This window comes from Exserohilum turcica (genome assembly GCF_000359705.1).
Source record: "Exserohilum turcica Et28A unplaced genomic scaffold SETTUscaffold_1, whole genome shotgun sequence".
Lineage (NCBI taxonomy): Eukaryota > Fungi > Ascomycota > Dothideomycetes > Pleosporales > Pleosporaceae > Exserohilum > Exserohilum turcicum.
Window position 1 is genome coordinate 2,178,474 of NW_007359914.1, and position 15,156 is coordinate 2,193,629.

General features: G+C 52.7%; 5 protein-coding genes across 5 annotated transcripts; 3 read left to right on the forward strand and 2 right to left on the reverse strand.

Moving 5' to 3' along the window:
* Window positions 1-220: 220 nt before the first annotated feature.
* Window positions 221-2,698, forward strand: SETTUDRAFT_170602 (uncharacterized protein; the record flags this gene model as incomplete). The annotated part of the gene is made up of 5 exons (XM_008022678.1): window positions 221-607; window positions 660-772; window positions 822-1,181; window positions 1,232-1,815; window positions 1,868-2,698. The coding sequence occupies 5 exons, from the start codon at window positions 221-223 to the stop codon at window positions 2,620-2,622; spliced, it is 2,199 nt and encodes a 732-aa protein (XP_008020869.1). The 3' UTR covers window positions 2,623-2,698.
* Window positions 2,699-4,048: 1,350 nt separating this feature from the next.
* Window positions 4,049-5,030, reverse strand: SETTUDRAFT_152856 (uncharacterized protein; the record flags this gene model as incomplete). Its single annotated transcript, XM_008022679.1, has 3 exons — window positions 4,049-4,249; window positions 4,303-4,416; window positions 4,473-5,030. The coding sequence occupies 3 exons, from the start codon at window positions 5,028-5,030 to the stop codon at window positions 4,049-4,051; spliced, it is 873 nt and encodes a 290-aa protein (XP_008020870.1).
* A 1,372-nt stretch (window positions 5,031-6,402) lies between these two features.
* SETTUDRAFT_18476 (uncharacterized protein) lies at window positions 6,403-9,259 on the forward strand (the record flags this gene model as incomplete). Its single annotated transcript, XM_008021894.1, has 2 exons — window positions 6,403-6,749; window positions 7,420-9,259. The coding sequence occupies 2 exons, from the start codon at window positions 6,403-6,405 to the stop codon at window positions 9,257-9,259; spliced, it is 2,187 nt and encodes a 728-aa protein (XP_008020085.1).
* Window positions 9,260-9,840: 581 nt separating this feature from the next.
* Window positions 9,841-13,464, forward strand: SETTUDRAFT_87231 (uncharacterized protein; the record flags this gene model as incomplete). The annotated part of the gene is made up of 1 exon (XM_008022324.1): window positions 9,841-13,464. The coding sequence occupies one exon, from the start codon at window positions 9,841-9,843 to the stop codon at window positions 13,462-13,464; it is 3,624 nt and encodes a 1,207-aa protein (XP_008020515.1).
* A 615-nt stretch (window positions 13,465-14,079) lies between these two features.
* Window positions 14,080-15,120, reverse strand: SETTUDRAFT_18478 (uncharacterized protein; the record flags this gene model as incomplete). Its single annotated transcript, XM_008021895.1, has 2 exons — window positions 14,080-14,124; window positions 14,185-15,120. 2 exons carry the CDS (start codon window positions 15,118-15,120, stop codon window positions 14,080-14,082), a joined length of 981 nt encoding a protein of 326 aa, XP_008020086.1.
* Window positions 15,121-15,156: the final 36 nt, after the last annotated feature.

A 15,156-nucleotide genomic window follows, 5' to 3' on the forward strand; every position in this document is an offset into this window, starting at 1 on the left:
ACGCCCAGCGAGAGCCTCTCGTCTCTTCCCATGGTTCACGCTAGCGCAAAAATCGCAAAGCTCGCACAACTTCCCTCGGCCTCTTCTCAACTGCCCGTTTCTCTTGCCCTACACCACCAACCCACTTTACGCGCGATCGCGTAGCCAGTTTCAACCCGCCCTTTGAAACCAAGCCACCTCAACTCCATCCGCCTGCGCCTATCGATACAACGCGCCCACCATGGCCGGTTACGCGGACCCCGACGCGCAGATGGGCGGAGGGCCAGGTCAATACGCGAACCAGAACGGCACTCCACCAGCCCCGCAACACCAGTTGACCGATCCCGAACTGCGCCTTCAAGAAAACCTGCAGCAACTGCGCGAGGGGGGAGACATGATGCATCCGCCGGGCCCGCAACAAGCACAGTACCAGCAGATGGCGCACATGGCGCCGGCAATGGGCGCGCATCCCCATTTCCAGGGCCAAGCACGTCCAACACACTCTCCACAGCAAATGGCGCAGCATGTCATGAGCCTCGAGGGCCACCACGACCCGTACGACCCCAACGATCCCACCCGCAAGCGCTCAAAAGTCTCGCGCGCGTGCGACGAATGCCGTCGAAAGAAGGTGTGCCATAGCCATGTCACCATGCTCTGATGCTGCTGCTCACGTCATTCAGATCCGATGCGATGCGACCAGCGAAAATGGGCCCGAGGCTTGCTCCAGTTGCAAGAGGACAGGAGCCCGCTGTCAGTTTAGCCGCCAGCCTATGAAGCGCGGCCCCAGCAAAGGGCATGTCATGTACCACTCGTCCATCCATGACCACGCTGACCATTTCCAGCTACATCAAAGAACTCGCAGACCGGCTCAACTCGCTCGAAAGCCAAATCCACCATCCCTCAAACGCTTCGCATAATTTCGACTTTGGGGCTCTGGGAGACCAGACATTCCCGGATACGCAGAGCCCACCCCAGTTCAAGCGCCAACGCACCCATTCCATGACCGAGGGTTTTCACGAGGCCTTTAGCCGTCCGAATTGGACCGCCCAGGACCGAGGAAATGCAGGTGCCGTCGATGCACATGGCTTGCCTGTTTTAGGCGACCAAGAGTCGTCGCTCAATGGCAATTGTCGCACCTCATTTGGCGACATGAATCTCGGTGGTAGTCTCATCACCGGCTCGAATGAAGAGACTCTCAAGGCGTACGTGCGCACCCTCGCCAAGTCAGTGGCTGGCACTAATGTGACCCTAGATACTATAACATCATACACCCCACGTTGCCAGTCCTGCCCCACCATGAATCGCAACTTAACCGGCTTACCCATTGCCCTTCCAAACTACGGGAAACTTTCTTCATGACTTTGGAAGGCTGTATCCGTTCGCTTGCTTCAAAGGCCCTGCCACCTCTTGAAGTGGGCCTGAACCAGTTGCTGCAGCAATGCTTTGCTTCGGTTGATGCAGCCAGCTACTGTCTGCATGACTCGGACAGTTCGCGGCAATTCTATAATCATCTGGTGTATTGCCAGTCTATGATTTTACTCGCCGCAGCGTCTGACAGACCTGGCCCCGGTGTTGTGGGAAGCACGACAACACTGCTTGCTAGGATCTCAGCCTCTATTGCCGATGCTGGCATCAATGATGCAAGGACCCTGACGACGATCAAGGAACAAGACCATGAAGTATACCAGACGGCGCGCCGTGTATACTGGACTGCTCTGATCCTAGACCGATTTCACGCCTCAAGCAGATCCAAGGACATGATGATCCGACGATATAGTGGAACTCTCTCGCGGGATGACTACACAGCGCTTGGTGAAGTCGGTTATTACCTTGCCCGTCAGTATAAGCCCGTGATTCTTCAGGACCAACCAAACTAAAAATTGAACAGGTGCCGCCCAAATCGTAGGCCGAATAGCGTATGTGAATCGCGCAGGCAGCATTCCAAACGTCGAGCCTTCAGCCCCCTTTGCCTTTTCTGCCCTCAAGCCCGGTACTGCTGAATCAGAGTACATTAACGGGTTACTAGACGAGATCAAGCAGTCCATCGATCTGACCACGCTGACGCGCAACTCACCTCCCCATCTAGCGCATCAGTATCTGCGCGTGTTCATTGCCAGACTTTCATTGCAGAACATACCTTCAGCTGAAGTTCTTCATGCAACTCAAGAACTCCTCAACAACCTGATGAGTGGTGCCATAACCCCGTTACATCACATCTTCGCCGCACTAGTAGCAACCTCACTTACTGAACTATCCGACCGAGTCGAAACACAAGTAGACGCACAGTCGAGCATCAAAGAAATGAGTGATGCCCTTGCCAATGGCCAGATTATTCACCGTAGCTCCGACGGCCTAGGTTGGGAGACAGCCATTAGAGATTTGCTGCATCAGAAGAAGGCGTCGACGCCTCCTTTCAACGGCCCCGAACAAGCCAGTCCTCCGCTAGAACCCAACATGGCTGGTCTCCAACATCTCGCTGCAGCTGCAGTGGGCGAGCGCGAAGGAACTGGCGAGAATCGTCCCGGAAGCTCATCGCAGCAGAAGGTAGACAATGATCTCTCTGCTGCCATGGCCGCTGCAAACGAGGCAGCTAAGGCGCAGGCCCAGGCAACTGCCGCCGCAGCCCAGGATCTGTTCCACTAGCGCAGCGCTGATGGAACGTCCAGTCCAATTCTTGTCGTCACCCGATATACCCCTTTACTGTTTCGTTAGCAACTCTCATGTTTATATTCACTTCCATGTCCATCTATCTGTATGCTCGACTACTATACCCGCTATGTGGGTTGATAGACTTTTGAATAGTCAAAGGATTTCATGTCAAGGTTGGGGAGTCTGGAATCATATCAATGCTCGGTGATTCTGAATATGAGTGCACAAGCATTGAATGTTAATGTATCCAACTTTCCCATGAGCAGCCTGTGTTCTTCAGAGACGCTTGAACTTGTTAATTTACATCTGAAATACAATGTATCCATGAAAGCCAACACTAGATTTTCATATGAACTGAATGCATAGAATTGTCTTTGATGAAAAGATGCAGAGGAATCCAAGTATCGTCACGGCCCACTCCTTTCCAACATTACGCCTGATTTCCAACAGAAATCCCCCTCCTTCCTTCAATAAAGCCTCCCACACCAACAACAAACAAACAAAAAAAACTTTCTCCCCCGAAAAAACGGAAAAAAAATTCTTACTCAAACTCACTCCTACTCCTTCTTCAACCCCGCTAATCACACTTCCTGCTCCTTGATTCTATAAACCCCATCGCTTTACGCTCAGTCGTGTTCGAACAAACCAAAATGCGATTTGTTCAAGACGAAGACGAAGAAGAAGAAGAAGAAGAAGAAGACTTGTATAGAAGAGGAAAAGGAAGAAAGTACAGTGATTGGTGATTTCTCAGGGCGAGAAACCATGTATACATCGTAAGCAAGTTGGGTATTTAACATCATCATCATCGTCATCATCGTTATTAACCCAGGTATCGTATTATGTCGTATCCTATCGTAATGTGTCGTCACTATGGAACGAAGCAGCGAATAATCACACTTATACTTTGTGGGACTTTATATACAGCGCCTCTCTGTCTGTCTGTCTGTCTGTCTCTGTATATAGAACGCGTTATTAGTGATTCTCGTGCCGTCGGATTGCTGGATTTGCGTGTGCGTGGAAATGGTGTGTGGTGTGGTGTAGCGAAGATGGATATATATGTCTCAAGCTGTGTTTACTTATAAAGAAGTGGTACTAGACTGTGTAGCGTCGGTTACACGAGGCCTCGATTTTCAGCGAGAGGTTGCAAGGGCGCTGGGTGGTATGTGTGCTGTTTTCTTGATTTATGTTTGATGGGGATAGGGTTCAAGCGAAATGGAGAGAGAGCAAAAAGGGGAAGATGGAATGATGCAAGGGTTGTTGATATTTCCGGCTTCAAAGTGTGCGGTGGGGTATGGGTACTTGGGTTGGATACAGCGAGGCCAGAGTCGAGATTCCATCGCATGGTACTGCGTTGTGGCTTTGCTCCATAAAGATGGTGGTTGGAAGTAAATACTAAATTTGAACTTCTGCGAGACGAGATTTACGCAGATGCACAGTGCCCCCCATCTACCCTCAGGTCCGCACCAGTCATAAAACGACTTCCCTCTGCTAACAGAAAGATTGCAGGCGCTTTAAAGTCATCTGGGACCCCCAATTTGCCCAGCAGCGCACCAGCCATCCACGTCTTTTCTACATCGGGGTCGGTTTCAAGTAGTGCGTCTGTCATGGCGGTTCGGATATACTATATCGGTACATTAGCGAGACTTGTTCGAGTAGAGACAGAGGATTCCATACGCCTGGTGAAAGAGTATTCACGCGGATGCCGTACTGGCCCCATTCCTGTGCGAGCGACCGGCACATCTGGTGGACAGCTGACTTGCTGGAGTTGTATGCAGTACAGGTTAGACCCTGGAGGCTTGTTAGACGTGGGAACACATCAGAATTCAAGACTGGATAAAACGTACCCTGTTTGCTATCTGGCCCGACATGCTTGCAATGAGGACGATTGATCCACCTGTGCCCTTTTCCTTCAAGATCCTGGCAGTCCGCTTGACTGAGATGAATGCACCCACAACATTGACTCTCAACATGCGCTCAAAATCCGAGGCCTCGTAGTCGAGCGCGGGAACTCTTTGCTGGATACCAGCACATGCAATCATGCCGTTGAGCGGTGCGCCGTGACTGTCACCGTCTTGTGAGATTTCGTCGAGGACTTGCGTGACTTCGGCTTCGCTCGTCACGTCACATTTCCGGTATGTCGCGGTAGTGCCAAGTTGCTTTGCAAGCTTCACGAGGGCTTGCCATTCGATCTCGCTGGGTTCGGGAAGGATATCGAGACACGCTGCGTGGCCGCCGGCTTCGACAACGGCGTACGCAAGCGTAATGCCTAGGCCTCTTCCACCGCCAGTGATTGCTATCGTCTTGCCTGCGAGAGAGAACATTGCGGGTATTTGTGTGTTTGAGGTTTGAGTCGCACTGGGTGCTAGTGCTTCTGTGACGGATTGAATCGCAGAAGGAGCCATTTCCGGTAATAGGGCAGTGAATAAGGTTGGCAATGTAATTATGTTTTGCTCGGGAGGAAGATGATGGCGAGAAAATCACAGCGTGGCAGCAGATTCTATATATCTATCGGCGGCGGCGGCGAAGGCGGCGTTCTCCACAGTGGATGCATTGTTGCGTGTATGCCTACTGTGTTAAGCCTCTGTCGTGGGCCCATCTAAAAGCTTCGAGCGCACATATATAGAGGCACTTACACCAACGTATGCGGGTCGAGCATTTCTCCAACGAGAAGGCTTCCGCATCTGCAAAACAGGCAATCTTTTCCACCGCCAAGAAGGTCAGTATCATGATTCGCGCAACGCGCATGACAGCCCACCACCTGCGCGAACGCCTTCCTAAACGGGAAATTATTTGTATCGAACCATTCCCGCCGCTTTGGATCCCATTTGATTAATCTGGGGAAGAATCTGGGGCTCTCCAGTACTAATACGAGGCATGGAGAATAGCCACAATGCTGTCGGGCCGAGAGTCGGAGAATGGTGAATACCATGTATATAATGCCCCAGCACCTGTTCATTTTCGGGCGCACCGGGCTGCGCCACTGGAAGTATTTCACAACTTTCTCCTGCCCTCTCCTGGGATAACTTTCCCTATCCTGGCAAGAAGGGAATGCTTGCTTTGAAATGGCATATCTTGTTGGTCGGCCGTTGAACTTGGCTATCACGGCCACAGCAGGTTGGGGTTTCATCCTGTATGGCTACGACCAAGACGCCATGTCAGACTTGCCCCAATATTACTTTTTCTCGATCGTTTCCCGAGATTGATACAACAGACAGTGGCAGCGGCAGTTCATCGCTCCAGGGCACTGTGGTAGCCATCTACAATATTGGATGCTTTTTCGGGGCCATCTTCTGCTTCCTGCTTGGAGAGATACTTGGAAGCACAACCTCACCCACATCCAGAACACTGTCCAAGAAGAGGGTACAGCGCAGGTAGGAGGAAGCTTCAAGGCCATGTTGAGGAATGGAGAGCAGAAGTTCCCATACAGGGCCCTGCTAGACATTGGTAGCCAGTTCATGCAACAGTTGTTTGGCATAAACGTGATTACACATGTCAGTTTGCGAATCGAGCATATCTTAAGCAAAGCCTCTTACACTGCTGCAGTATGGTCCAGTCATCTTCCAACAGTCAGTGAGCATGTCTCGAGATATATCACTATTGCGTGCTGGATACAATGGAATCGCGTACTTCCTCTCGTCACTGATTTCTACTTGAATCATTGAGCGCCTGGACCGTCGGAAGTTGATGCTGTTTGCGGCCGGAGGATAGGTAGCATGTACGTACCAAGCGTGGCATTGGAAAATAAGCAAACACACTAACTAGATCTGCCTAGGCATGGCCGTAATTGTAGGGACAGTCATCGATGGAGGCAAGGATGCGGGCATCGTGGCTGTTGTCATGCTCTTCCTCTTCAACTTCTTTTTCGCTGTAGGCCTGCTTGCCATCCCTTGGCTTTTGCAGGCTGAATATGCCCCGCTCGCCATTCATACCCGCGCCACCGCTCTCGCCACAGCGTCAAACTGGATCTTCAAATTCCTAGTGGTTGGGATTACACCCATCAGCATTCACTGCATCGGATGGCGCACCTATGCATACATTGGTGTATTCAACGCCTTCTTCATACCATCAATTTACTTCTTCTGCGCCGAATCGCATAGGCTATCGCTGGAGAATATTGACAAGTTGTTTACGGGTGGTAGAGTCAGCATGCATTGAAAGGATAGTTGGGGAAAGGCCGGTGACTTGCGAAGAGCGAGCATTGTGGAGGCGGTCAAGAATGAAGATGTTGTGAAAAGAGACTGCCAGGGTGGCATGAGCTAATTGGAAGAAGATTGACCGTGATTTAGAGATGACGTCCATAGAGACAATTGAACTTTTACAAGAAGGTATGTTAATGCCCTTGTTGCAGCATCTCAGTTTGCGAACCGAAAGGATATATCCTGTCGAGCAAAAGTTGTGCCAAATTATCAACGCCATCAACACCACAGGAACCCACCGTGGTCGGGATACTTGGATAAACACGAGGCTGTAAATCCGCCGGACCAGCCTCATCCGACACACGTGCTCGTGGCCAAGATGCGGGGTACCCACATGGCGTAGCCCTCCCAGCTCTAAGCAGTCTGATCTGCATATGTACAGCCATGAAAATATATAAGTCTCAGATCGACACTTCTTTTTGAGATTGAGGCCTCCACCACTCGGGCTCGGTCGTTGGGCATCACCCTTACTCCGCAACTGATGGCGGAGGACAGCGGAGCGTTGAAGCGAGGAATCAAAAAGGCAAGGACACGGCACGGGTTAGAGTCGCATGCAGTCAGTGGAAGAATGAGCGCGTACTGACATCATCTTCAGGTGTTTGAACTGCAAGGTCAAGAGACGGAAGTGTGACGAGGTGAAGCCGACATGCTTGCGCTGCAGTGCCAGGGATGAGAGATGCGAATGGGCATCTCGCCTTACCTTCCGCGCTGAAAATGCGCTGGGCATCGAACCATCACTGTTGCATCGGCCACCAGGACGGCCACCCAAGTGCTTCAGAATCAAAGATGTCACTGCAGAAATTATACGCGACTATCAACATGAGGTGCCGAGGGATGAGGCTGATGGTTCCGAGCAGTCTGATAGTCTGCAAGCCACCGTTTCCAACGATCCGTCACCCTCCACGGTCAATGATCGAAGTGCGTCATTCCAAGCCGGCTCATGCTGGAGACCAAACACACCGTTTCCAAGCACTGAGGAAGACCTTAATCACCTGCAATCTCATGGATATGTATCAATGCCTACCCCTGCGGATATAGAGTCAATCTGGAGCAGTCCGGTCACTACCGCCTATCTAGACGACAGCATCTTCCTTCCAGGATCAGCATACCTTGATGCCCATTCGACATTCCGGAACCATCTCAAACAAGAAGTGCGTTCGAATGACGCTACCCGAGAAGCCTCGCCTGACCCTTCACGGAACACTCAAACGTGGACCGTAGACGTGAACTTTGATCCACTGGGAACAAGACGCAACACACACCTCCCGTTCGACCCTACTCTTGGTGAGGGGCCGAGTGTAACGCAATCCTCAATGCTCCAACTATCTCAAGAGGAAGAATTCGAGCTATGGAAGAACTGGCTCGACGAAATAGCGCCTTGGATTGACAAGTTTGATGACGAGCGTCACTTCCAGCAGAAACTCCCTATACTGGCACGCTCGCATGACCACCTAAGGTATTCCATGCTTGCGCTATCTGCGCGGCAGCTGGAGCGAAAGAATCATAGCAGACACACCGAGCGTAGTCTAGCCTTGTATCAAAGAGCCATCCAGCTTGTTCTGCCGCAACTGCACACGCGCAGCACGCCGGTCATAGCAACATGCGTGGTCTTGTGTGTATTGGAGATGCAAAGCAGTTCGGCAAAAGCGTGGCACCAGCATTTGGATGGTTGCGCGCACTTGATCGAAGCAGTGGGAATCAATGGCTTCTCTGGCGGCCTCGACCAAGCCCTGTTCTGGTGCTTCGCACGCATGGATGTATGCGGTGGGCTTATTGCATCGTCCAAAACGCTCATACCTGTCGAGCGCTGGGCGTTAGGCATGAATCTCGACGCTGATATGAATCTCTTTCGAGCGAACAAGGGATACAATGCCCACGCCTGTGAAGCCGTGTACCTCTGTGCACAGATACTCGACTTACTTTCCTTCCACTCCAATCTAGCTGGGCGCGTCGGTGCCTCACTGCCTACACCCAAAGTCCCAGACGCGGGCTACGCAGCTAGATGGATGAAGCTCTGGAACCACATTTCGGCATGGTATGATACGCGTCCTGCAGAGATGCTCCCCGTACTGTCCATCACCAGTTCCACTTCGCCGTTTCCAAAGATCCTATACAGCAACCCTGCCGCTATCTCGGGCAACCAGCTCCACCACACAGCATCCATTCTCATGCTCAGACACAAACCGGCAGGGGTCAACATGACACCAAAACCCAACTCCATCTTCTGGCATGCCCGCCAGATCTGCGGCATCTCCATCAGCAACGACCACCACGGCGCGTGGACGAATGCCATACAGCCTCTGTGGATTGCCGGGCAGTGGATGAGCCACGAGAGTGAGCAAAAGGCGATCCTGGAGCTGCTGGACAAGATTGAAACGCAATCGGGGTGGAGTACAAAGTGGCGTGCAGAAGATCTGAAAGAGTTCTGGGGCTAGTGTAGCGATTTTAGTATTTGCCGCGTTCCGGCACGTGGATAAGGCCCAGCATGCTACAACCTAATAATGCAATGTTGATATAGAAGTGCGTGCGTGCCATGAGAAACAGAGGGGACGTCGAGCATGTGTCAGTGAAGGGCGCCAACGCGTGCGTGTCTGAATCAGCAATGACGGCACCAGCGCACGGACAAAGTCGGGGCTAAGGGCGGCGATGCTGACTACTTGGCTTGCGCTGCTGCTCCCTCACATCTGCCGCCGCCCGAGACTCGTAGAAGGCGGTCGAAGGGCGATTCCGTTTCCAGTCTTCTGCTGCCTGGCCTGGCTTGCATCTCCCAGCTGCATCTCCGCCTTCTGCACATGGCTGGCACCAGCAGCTGATCAACGCCATCTGCTGCTGCTTTGGCTGGCATCTTCCACTTTCACGTTTAGCATTATACCCCCCCATAGATCCACGACTAACCCCATACTATACCCCTGCTGCGGCCGATTCGGCATTGTATGCGTCTACACGCTGTGCAGCACACGCACTCCCTGTACCGGCGCCACTCGCCATCCTCGCCCAGCTGGAGCGCCCCGCCACCATGTTCACGAGCTTCACGGGAAACCCGCGTCGAGCGCGGCAGGTCAACCTCAGTGGAAAGAAGACGAACCCATTTGGCCCCCCGGGCTCTGGTGCTGGATCACAGGCCGCCCTCGACCGCGCCCAACAGGATCGAGCCCAACGGCAGCGCGAACGAGACACATTGAATGCCGCCAGGCGAATACAACGGCTGTGGCGAGGCCATTCGGCTAGGAAACGTATAGCGGACCAGGCACGCGGTGAATGGGACGCCGTAGAGGGCTCCGACGGCCGCTCCCAACAGACGCCATATGCCTCTGAAGACGAGGCTCTTGCCCAACTGCGGCGGCTGCTTCGCTTTGCTTCCACCCGGAGTGAAGATGACCTCCGACGGATACAACATTACGGCGCGAGGCAGATGCAAACAGTGTCCTCTTTGGGCATCACAGCGAGTGGGCCATGGCCGTCGGCATATCTAAGGCTGCAACGGATACTGCTCGTCGCCATAGAACGACAGCTCAAGGTCGCATCAGCGCAATGGAACCAGGTTGGACAATCTCTCGCCGTCTTGCGGTTCCTAGCAGACCAAATCCCTGCCGAAACATCCCGTAACGCCCAACATTATTACCGCGCCCTCGCACAAGTCGTCTCCAGACTGTCTCCCGTACTCGAGTCGCCGGACAAGGATGGGTTGGATGTGGTCAAAGTCATACTCGAGACCATCATCTCGCCACTGAAGGTCACCGGATATACATTGGACGCCTACGAGGCCCTTGGCATACACTTCCTGACACTGCCGTTGTTGAGCTCAGACTCAACATCGCCACCCATACAGAAGCTTCGAGACTCGCTTGCCGACTCGATAAATTACAAGCTACTTGCAAACGCACTGGCTACTTTATCCAAGAGATCGGGCTTGCAGAACAAGCCAGAGTTGCGGGGCCTGTTGAGTCGGCTACGCCTGCTGGGAACCTTCATCTTCTTCCATCGCTATGCCCACAACTTTGATACCCCGGAAGCGTATGCTGTTCACAAGGACTTTGTGTCTGTAGTCTCCGTCCTTCTGAATTCGCTGCCGGTCAACATTGTTGACAATGATCATCCCATTGCAGAGATTGTGGAAGACGACGGAGACAATCAAGACTCTGGCGCGGTGACAAAATTTCTGAAACAACAGGTCGAATCCTTGGTGCACCAAGAAGGTATTGGCAGTCTTTTGGCTGGCTCATCGCAATCCCAGGATGCTCCTGAGGATGAAAAGGTAGAAGAAGCACGTCAGCTGGCCAACTATGCGCTCGCCCTACTGCGCTTCTTTCCACGAAGAGGCGACGAGATACGCATGTGGCTTTACATTGGCCCGACCGAGTCATCTGGGAAGAGCACTCGAAAACTGCCCGCTATTCGGTATTTCTGGGAGGCATCGAGGAGGTCCTCGGTGTTTACGACAATCTTCAAAGACTCGCGGGCAGCCATTGGTTTGCTGAAGCCGAAATCACCCGACACCAGCAGCTCAGATCGCCCTGGCACTTCAGGCCTGACACAGCATGGTTTTTGGCAGCCAGCGCAACAGCAGGTAAATCGCGATGCTGTCGTTACCGATGAATGGCGGGTCATTCTAGTCTTCCTGGAACTGTATACATTTGTGCTCAAAGTAACAGATGACGAGGAGTTTTTCACTGCTGGACAGCAGAATGCCCACTCTGGGCAGTTCCGCGATAACAGCCTGCCATTGAGCGAAGTAAAGGACCTGACGACATTCTTGAAAAACGTGGGCTTCACACTCTACTTCAATGCAGTCGACATCACGACGTCGGAAGACAACGCAGAAAGCAGCAACACGGGCTTCAATTACTTCAGCCCTAAAGCAACCGATAGTCAGGCCCAGAAAGAGCCGGTTGAGCCATCTACAGGCGGTGTCGCGGGACTGAGGATTGACTACGTAAAAGGACTGGTCACAGGTCTCCTTCGTATGGTTTACGAGCGTGATTCTCGACGCAAGTTCTTGCCGCAAGACCATTGGCTGATGACTTCGCGATTCGACATGACTGGCTTTATTCCTGCTGTAGTTGAAGAAGAAGAGTCGCGGCATAAAATTCAAGAAGAAGATGGGGAGGACGTGGATGATGAGGAGGAGGAATTCGACGATACCCCACAGCTGATTGGGACGAGTCGAACACAGCAACAACGAAGACTGGAAAAGCTGCAGCGACAGCAACGCAAGGCCTCAAGGAGAAGGTACCTCCAAGCCGTGGCTCCTCGATTGGAGATTTTGCAGAACATGCCTTTCTTCATACCATTTACAACCAGAGTACAGATCTTCCGTGAGTTTGTTCACCTCGACATGACCAAGCGACGAGGTGGCTCTGATCCAGAGCTCTGGCGATTCAGGCTGATGCAGCAACCAAACGCCCGTGGCCAATTTGAACGGCACTCGGCAAGGATCAGGAGAGAAAACGAGTTTGACGACGCATTCGAACAGTTTTATGATTTGGGCCAGGGTCTCAAAGAGCCTATCCAGATTACCTTCTTGGACCAGTTCGGGGCACAAGAGGCTGGTATTGACGGAGGCGGTGTCACCAAAGAGTTCCTGACGAGCGTGACCAACCGAGCCTTCATGCCGACAGACTACATTGACATGTTTGTGGAAAATGACCAACACTTGCTCTATCCAAATCCCGCGGCGCTCGAAGAACACAAAGAAGCTCTACGACAGGCTGGTATTCGCGAGGGCTCACAGGAATATCGTGCTCAGATCACCGAGTTGCTTCAACGCTACGAGTTCTTGGGTCGTATCATCGGAAAGTGTCTGTATGAGGGCATCTTGGTCGATGTCAACTTTGCGCCCTTCTTCCTCCGCAAATGGGCCCTAACAGGCGGTGCTGGTTCCGCGCCTAATGAGTCAGGGTACCGTCCTACGCTCAACGACCTTCGTGACCTGGACGAAGAACTGTATCAAGGCCTGCACAAACTCAAGACGTACCCTGGCGACGTTGAAGATTTCTCGCTCAACTTTACCGTCACGGACACGATTATCGTAGACCACACTACGACACCCAAAAAGACCAAAGCCATCACCAAAGAGCTTAAGCCCGACGGCTCCAACACGCCAGTCACCAACCAAAACCGCCTGGTCTACATCAGCTACATGGCGCGCCACCGCCTGCAAAACCAACCCTATGCGCAAACAGCAGCGTTCCTCCGCGGTCTCAGCACAATGATCCAGCCATCGTGGCTCTCCATGTTCAATCAGTCGGAGCTGCAAACGCTCATCTCGGGCACGCGCACGTCGATTGACGTGGAAGACTTGCGGCGCAACACCATTTATGGAGGCACGTATGTGATTGGCGACGATGGGCTCGAACACCCGACAATCCAGCTGCTGTGGAAGGTCATGAAGGAAATGTCCGACGACGAGCGCCGCGCCGTGCTCAAATTCGTCACGAGCACGCCGCGTGCTCCCCTCCTGGGCTTCGGCACGCTCAACCCCCGCTTCAGCATTCGCGATGCCGGAAGCGACCAGGATAGACTGCCCAGTACGAGCACGTGCGTCAATTTGCTGAAGTTGCCCATGTATCGGGATGAAGCGACGCTCAAGGAGAAGCTGCTGTACAGCATCTTTTCGGGCGCTGGCTTTGACCTGAGTTAATACGAACCTGGGGGACTTGGGGAGGGGTTTGTTTTCCAAAGCCCGGATACGAGCTTGAGAGAGGTCAATCAGTCAAGCTTCGAGGTTGAGTCAGTAAGTAGTAGGATTGGAGCCAAACTTTGTTTTTGTATCTTGGACGAATCCACTAGGTGAAGGTATCATCTTTAGATTTGCATATAGCATGGCATTTTTTTTGCAAGTCGCGCGTCCCGACGTACGTAGATCTAGATAGTCTCACCATGGAGTCAATGACCATATCTCCCGCCTTATCGTCAACTTACCACATTTACCACACACACATACGCCCAATGTTGCAGCGAGCAAACTATGACCATTATATGTGTGTGTGTGTGTGTGTGGAGTATGAAGGAGTAAACAAGACCTTGTGTGAGACTTTGATGAAGCAGATTTCGCGGCTTCGGGTATAACTGCTGCTGCTGCTGCTGACAAACACAGCTCATGACAGGTTGCAATTTCCAAAGGAAATGCAAATACTACCACCGTCTCCACTCTCCATAGCACTGAGGCCGCAAGGCCCACAGGCTATATCGCTCAGAAACTAAGACAGAAAAGAAAAGAGCACAAGATGGGGGCGGCTCAGGCCATAGCACACACCTAGTGACGCTCAGGCATTTGATGTTGCCTTTTGAGATAGCTTGCCTGTCCAACGTTAGATTTTTTTTATTCCCCGTTGTTCAACGCCTGACCAAGCAAACTCACCTCGTCAAGCACAGCCTGCAGTCTGCCTTCCTCAGCAACCACCTTCTTGACCGTGTCGCTTACGTTTCCTTCGAGTCCTACGTTACAGCCTCGTGGAAGCCACCTCAGTATGTGGAACGCGTTGGCGTATACGCTTGTCGCTCCCGTCATTCTTCCGTCATCCGGCAGACTGGCTTGCAGGATAATCTTGAATGTCTTGAGCCCCCAGCAGTAGCGAAGGCCTAGGCGCACAAGGTCGGCGAATCCATCGAGGATATCGTGGTGTGAGGGTATCGTGAGGACGACGTGCTTGATAAGGCTGCGGGAGCGCTGGTGGAGCGTCGAAAGGGTATGGATACCGCTCGTTAAGCTGAGAGTGAAGACGTTATCACTATACAGAACTTGTCGCGCCTCCTTGTATATCTGCTTATTTACCCGCAAGATCTCTGGGATGATGGGATCGCTGAGTGGGATACGTTCAGGCCCTGGGCTATGACCCCTTCCGCGCTGATTCCCATAGGGTCGTTGTTCGGGGCCGTGAAACCATACTCTGCGTAGAACGGGGGCTGGTGTCGGAAAGTCGTCTTCCTCTAGTTTCTCAGGAGCGCGGTCGGCATGTAGGAGGAGAGGCTCCTCGCGTACAAGAGCCATGTGGTAGATGTGAATGCGGAGTTCGGCGGGGAGTTTCATGAAGGGGAACGGGGTCTGTAGGGTATCGTCGACGCCGACAGTCGAGTGAGACGGTGTAGGCTGGGATTCGGTCAATGTACTGGCTTCTGGCGTCAGAAGGCCGCTTCGAGCTCGCGTGTTCGAGGGACTGGCGCTGGACGACAAAGTCTCTGCGGGCGCATCGCTGGCTGAAGCGCATGTACGAGACCTCTTAGATCTCGTATCGCTGGGCTCAACCTCATCCGCCAGTGTCAGGCGCTTCCGTCTAGGCGTTGCGCGGCGATCCATTGCTAGCTGCTCTTGTGGAGTAGGAGAAGGAATCTC